The following is a 6095-nucleotide window of genomic DNA, read 5'->3' on the forward strand; positions in this document are numbered from 1 at the left end:
GGTTTATGGGATTAGGGCGAGCAAGCACATTGTTGCTTTGAAGATATACACAAAAATGGTGGAATTGCATTTCTTTAACTAAATTCGAATTTTTGATAGAGGAGAGAGAGTTAGAAACATACCTTATATGCTAAGGAGGATTGACGTGTTCTTCAATTGAGGTCCCAAGTGATTGAAAGAGATGATGAGCGAAGGTCTTCAATGAAATTTGTGTGTGAGGGGAAGGGACGGGCAATGTATTGTGTTTAGTGAGGTGTGTGTTTGTGTAGTGTTTTAATATAAAGAAGTTAGTAAACAAAGCTTAAAAAAAAATTAGAAGGGAAAAGGGACGGACAGTGAGGTGTGGCTAATAGAAAAAAGTGTAGTGTTAAGTTAGGTGTGTGTGTTTGTATAGTTGTTTAATAGAAGAAAGTTAGAAAACAAAGCTTAAATAATTATAACACACATTACCTGGAGACGCGAGCTCCCAGCAAGACATTTACTTGGCGAAGCGAGCTCTAGATCTAGATGAGAGGCAGGCGAAGCGATGTCCATAGCGAGCTGGTGGTCTGGTTGGGTGAGGTCTGATGCATGGTATTGAGAAGCAAAGAAAACTTACCTCGCAATAACCCGAGCGATGCAAGGAAAACGCGAGTTGTACCTCGCGATAACCCGCGCGACACAAGGCTAATGCGATATCTCGCTAGGAAAGCTCCCAAGCGAGCATTGGACAATAGCATGTGAGGCTCATGGCGATCTCTGAAGCTGAGTTTTATAGCGAAAATGGGGGATGGCCAGTGAAACCAATAGCGAGCAAGAAACATGGTTGGCGAGGCATTCAGCGAGCAAAGGACTGTGCGAGGTGATGTCTAACGTGTGCTGAGAACCTGGCGATACGAGCTCCAAGCGAGAAACTTACCTGGTGAGGCGAGCTCCTTAGCGAGCGGAGAAGCTGGCGACGCGAGGCATAACACGAGGTGCTTTCCTAGCGATGTGAGGTCTTCTGCCAGGTTTCGGTTGCTGCATCCCGCACGAGGCGAGTCTAATGCCAGGTTTTGCTTGTTTTATCCCTTGCAATGAAATGTTAAACGCGAGGTAATTACCTTGCAACGGGAGCTGGAAAGCACGCTGGGCAGTAAGCGATGCAATCTGTGCCGCGAGGTAAAGCTTCCAGGTGCGTTGTGCATTAAACTGGATGATGGGTTCATGGGCATCTCATGTCGATGGGAAATATGCCCCGTCCTTTGATACTCATCACAGCTCTTTACCCAAAAGTGTGCATCTTTAAAAAATGTCGGCCAATCGAAGCCCGACTCCAAAACTTTAGCAGTTGTCCTTACTCCTCTGCAATGACCTCCATAAGGCAAAGCATGACATGCCTGCAAAACAAAAGCTTGGTCTATCTCGAGAATACATCTCCGGATCTTGTTATCAATACAAATCCAAAATAAATATGGTACATCCCAGAAATACATGCGACAATCACGAAAGAACTTTTTCTTCTGCACAGAAGATAAGTCATAGGGAACAATACCGCTTGCCAGTTAGGTTGCAATGTCTATATACCATGGCGCTACCCCAAGGCTCGTGGCCAACAGTTGTTCGTCTGGGAAAGTCTCCATGATATCTTCCACCTCAAGCTTCATTTCAGCTCCTTCAAACCTGGACAAGTGATCGGCAACTTGGTTTTCCGTTCCTTTTCATCACAAATTTCCAAGTCAAACTCTTGCAGCAGTAGAACCCATCAAATCAGGCACGACTTTGCTTCCTTTTTATCAATTAGGTACCTGAGAGCAGCATGGTCAGTATAAACAATTACCTTCGAGCCTATCAAGTAAGACCAGAATTTGTCAAATGCGAACACCACTGCTAGCATCTCTTTTTATGTCACTGTGTAATTCAGTTGGGCGCCATTCAATGTTCTACTTGCATAGTAGATTGGATGAATGAATTTATCTTTTCTCTGTCCAGGTACTGCTCCCACGGCATGGTCACTTGTATCACACATCAGCTCAAATGGTTACTCCCAATCGAGTGTAACTATGATAGGTGCAGACACTAGCCTCTTTTTCAATCCTTCGAAAGCTACCCTGCAGTCATCAGAAAACACAAAAGGGTGATTTTTTTCAAGCAATTTACACAAAGGGTTAGCAATCTTGGAAAAATATTTTATAAATCGCCTTTAAAAATTGGCGTGACCAAGGAAACTTCTTATTGTTTTGACGGAAGTGGGTGGTGGAAGCTTCTCTATTACATCATTCTTGGCACAGTCCACCTCAATGCCCTTACTTGACACTAGGTGTCCCAAGACTATACCTTCATGTATCATAAAATGGTATTTTTCCCAGTTCAGCACCAGATTAGTCTTCATACATCTCCACAATACTCTTTTCAGATTTCTAAGGCAATCATCAAAAGAATTTCCCACCACTGAGAAATCATCCATAAAAACCTCCATTATATCTTCTACCATATCTATGAAGATGGCCATCATGCACCTTTGGAATGTGGCGGGTGCATTGCACAAGCCAAATGGCATTTTCCGAAAAGCGTAAATGCTGTATGGACAGGTGAATGACGTTTTCTCTCTATCCTTGGGGGCAATAGATATCTGGTTGTACCCCGAGTATCCATCCAAGAAGCAAAAATGAGACCTCCTTGCCAATCTATCTAGCATCTGATCAATGAACGACAAGGGTAAATGATCATTTTGGGTGGCCTTGTTCAATCTTCTGTAGTCCATGCAAATTCGCCATCCGGTGACTATTCTTGTTGAGATTAATTCATTGTTCTTATTTTGCATAATAGTCATCCCACCTTTCGTTGGCACACACTGAAATGGGCTAACCCAGTTGCTATCTAAAATGGGAAAAATAATTCCCGCATCTAACCACTTGATCACTTCCTTCTTTACAACTTCCTTCATGTTAAGGTTAAGCCTTTTGATGTTCTCTGGAAGGTTTGTGCCCATCTTCCAGTAGAATATTATGCATACAGAAGGCCGGGCTGATACCCTTAATGTCTGCAATGGTCCAACCAATTGCATTCTTGCACTCTTTTAACACCTGCAAAAGTTGTTCTACCTGCAGATCTAACAAACCAGATGAGATAATAACAGGTAAAGTTGAATTAGGTCCCAAGAAAGCATACCTGAGGTGAGATGGTAGCGGTTTAGCTCCAATTATGGTGGTGCTTCGATCGATGGCTTGGCTGGAGGGTTCTTTCTTTCTTCCGAGTGTAAAGGCTCGAATTCAAGCTCTCTTTTCCAGTACCCTTGCCCTTGAAGAGCCAACACCCATTCCACCAAGTCCTCACCATTTACTTCTTCTAAGTTCATAAGGTAGGCTATTAGAGGGTCTTTTGCATTAAGTGCCTCTTCATCTTCCTCCATGATTACATCCACCGTGTCTAACAAAGAGCATTTTCAAACTCACCGGGTCTCCGCATAGACTTTTGCACATTAAATGTTATTTCTTCATTATTCAGCCTCATTTTTAGCTCCCCCGTTTCACAATCAATCAGAGCTCTCCCTGTGGCTAAGAATAGCCTTCCCAAATTATGGGAATCTCCTCATCAACCTTGCAGTCCAGAATGACAAAATCTGTTGGAAACACAAATTTTCCAACTTGCACAAGTACATCGTCAAGTATACCTGATGGCTTTTTCACCGTTCGGGTAGCCAGCTGCAGTAACATAGATGTGGACCTTGCTCTTCCAATGCCTAACATCTTATAGATAGAGAATGGCATCATATTTATACTTGCTCCCAAATCACACAATGCTTTGGCAATTGCATAGTTGCCTATGGTGCATGGAATTGTAAAGCTTCCAGGGTCAGATAACTTCTTAGCTATAGGTCTTGACACAACAACACTACAAGTCTGTGTCAATATGACAGTTGCCAAGTCTTGAAAGTCGAACGTACGAGACATCAAGTCCTTCATCATTTTTGCATAACCGGGCATCTCCCTCAAAGCATCAATTAGAGGAATGTTTACCTGAATTTCCTTCAGCATTTCCATGAAATTTTTGTACTGTTCATCCTTATGATATTTGACCAACCTCTGCGGTAATGGTGTCGGAGGTCGCTTCTTTCCTGTAGCTTGAGTTAGATCTTGCTCAGGCACTTTTTCTAATGCCTTCTCTTGCACTTTCTTAGTCTCCTCTGCAACCTCTTTTTCCTTGTTTATTTCCTCTTGGGATGGTTGCACTCTTACTTCTATTAGCTCAGTTGACTCATCTAACTCAATTGGCAATGTCACAAGTGTTTCAGTTGACCGGCTCTCACGAGCAATTTCTTGCTCTAAATCAAGATCTCTACCATTTCCCAAGCTCACCGCTATAAGCTGATTCGGGCCCTGCTCCTTCGGATTGACATGTGTGTCCGCAGGTAAAGTCCCTTGGGGACGGTTATTCAGAGCAACAGATATCTGCCTTAATTGAATCTCAATGCCTTTTATTGCTGACTCATGTGCTTCCACCTTCTCTTGCATTTTTCCATTAGACCTAATCAGTTGCTGCAGCATTCCTTTAATTTCAGGCAACCCATCATCTTGTCTCACTAGTTCTTGCTGTTGAGGTTGTTGATAAGCTAGCTGCTGATTTTGTTGACTGTATCCATGTTGCCTTTGGTAAGGTACTACTTTACCCTATGGTCGCATAGCTCCAGGATTCTTGGTGTTATTGTATTGTTGATGTGCTGGTCTATATTGCTGATTTTTGTGCCCCCAATTCTGACCACCTTGCCTCTGGCCTCCATAGTTGCCCACATAGTTCATGTTCTCTTGATAGTTCTGGTTGTCACTCTCACCACTCCATGAACACACGTGTGTTGGTTAATGCATGGTGTACATAATCCTCCATTAGTCATGTCAACTATGTGTACTTGCTTCTGGCCTGATTCATCAATCTTCTTGGTGAGGATACTCATTTGTTTCATCAGAGTAGCCATATTCTCGGCAATGGAATTGTTCGGGTCCAATGCTACTGAGTAAATTATAGGGGTGATTGTAGTGTCTCTTGTCACCCAGCCTGAGTTTTGAGCCATTTTATCTAGCAGTACTTTACATTCTCTAAATGACTTGCTCAAAAATGCTCCACCTACTAAAGCATCAATATTGGCTTTCAAATTATCCGCCAATCTTATGTAAAACTGTTGTCCCAACATCTTATCTGGAATGCCATGATGCAGACACTTAACCAGCATACCTTTGAACCTCTCCCATGTTTCTTGTAATGTTTTAGCTGGTTTCTGCCTGAAGCTCAATATTTCATCAACTTGCTTGGCGGTTTATTTGGTGGGTAAAACTTGTTCAAAACCTGCTTGACTAATTCCTCCCAAGTGGTAATGGAATTTATGGGGAGCGAATTAGGCCAAGTTTGGGCTTCTCCTGTCACTGAGAATGGAAACAACGACAGCCTTATTGCTTCCGGTGTCACATTTGGTTGCCTTTGCGTGACACAAATTGATAGAAAATTTTTCATATGCTGTTGTGGATCTTCAATGTAAGACCCGGAGAACAGTCCCTTGTTTTGCAGTAGATGTAGCATGTTGTTTGTGATTTGAAATGACTCTGCTTGTATCTGAGGGACTGCAATTGCAGTTGCCAAATTTTCAACAGTGGGTTGTGCCCAATCATACAAAGCTGCTTCTGGCACAAGAGGTACCACACCTTGATTATTCGGGTCATTCACATTGTTTCGATTGTTTTGATTATCCAAAGAGTCACTCATGTCTGGTTCAATTTGTTCTCTTGGGTGATGATGTTGTTTGTCTTTCTTGTTTGCATGATTTAATGCCTTGAAAGTTTTCTCAAGATCCGGTAATGCTTTAAACAATTCACCAGTTCTTGAAGAGTTTCTAGGCAACACCTATAACACACAAGACCACAAACGTTAGAATTTCAATGTAATGAATAGAAATGGAGAAAATTGACTAAACTAAGAATCCTAACAATTCTTATAGCTATAATTAGTAACACTGTTGCTTCCCCGGCAACGGCGCCAAAATTTGATCACGCCCAACTATGCCTTATAAAAAGGACTAAGCGGTCGTTGCAAATATAATCCAGTTTACAAGTCCGGAGTCGAATCCCATAGGAAAATAACGTGTTAAT

The 6095-nt window shown here is 42.3% G+C and overlaps 1 protein-coding gene and 1 non-coding gene across 2 annotated transcripts; one reads left to right on the forward strand and one right to left on the reverse strand.

Moving 5' to 3' along the window:
* Window positions 1-3515: 3515 nt before the first annotated feature.
* Window positions 3516-5185, reverse strand: LOC138904511 (uncharacterized). The gene is made up of 2 exons (XM_070193015.1): window positions 4865-5185; window positions 3516-4628 (listed from the first exon to the last, which is right to left on the reverse strand). The coding sequence occupies exons 1-2, from the start codon at window positions 5183-5185 to the stop codon at window positions 3516-3518; spliced, it is 1434 nt and encodes a 477-aa protein (XP_070049116.1).
* LOC117275192 (small nucleolar RNA R71) lies at window positions 5157-5263 on the forward strand. Its single transcript, XR_004505341.1, has one exon. It is a non-coding gene; the product is annotated as a small nucleolar RNA R71 (small nucleolar RNA).
* Window positions 5264-6095: the final 832 nt, after the last annotated feature.

The sequence above is a fragment of the Nicotiana tomentosiformis genome, chromosome 1, assembly GCF_000390325.3.
Source record: "Nicotiana tomentosiformis chromosome 1, ASM39032v3, whole genome shotgun sequence".
Classification (NCBI taxonomy): Eukaryota; Viridiplantae; Streptophyta; class Magnoliopsida; order Solanales; family Solanaceae; genus Nicotiana; species Nicotiana tomentosiformis.

What these genes read in the sequence shown, in the direction of transcription:
- LOC138904511 (XM_070193015.1), bottom strand. Translation starts at nt 5,185, where the DNA reads ATGCTGGTTAAGTGTCTGCATCATGGCATTCCAGATAAGATGTTGGGA. An exon ending in ATGAATCAGGCCAGAAGCAA is followed by an intron (nt 4,629 to 4,864) that starts GTACACATAGTT and finishes ATGCGACCATAG; the next exon opens with GGTAAAGTAGTACCTTACCA.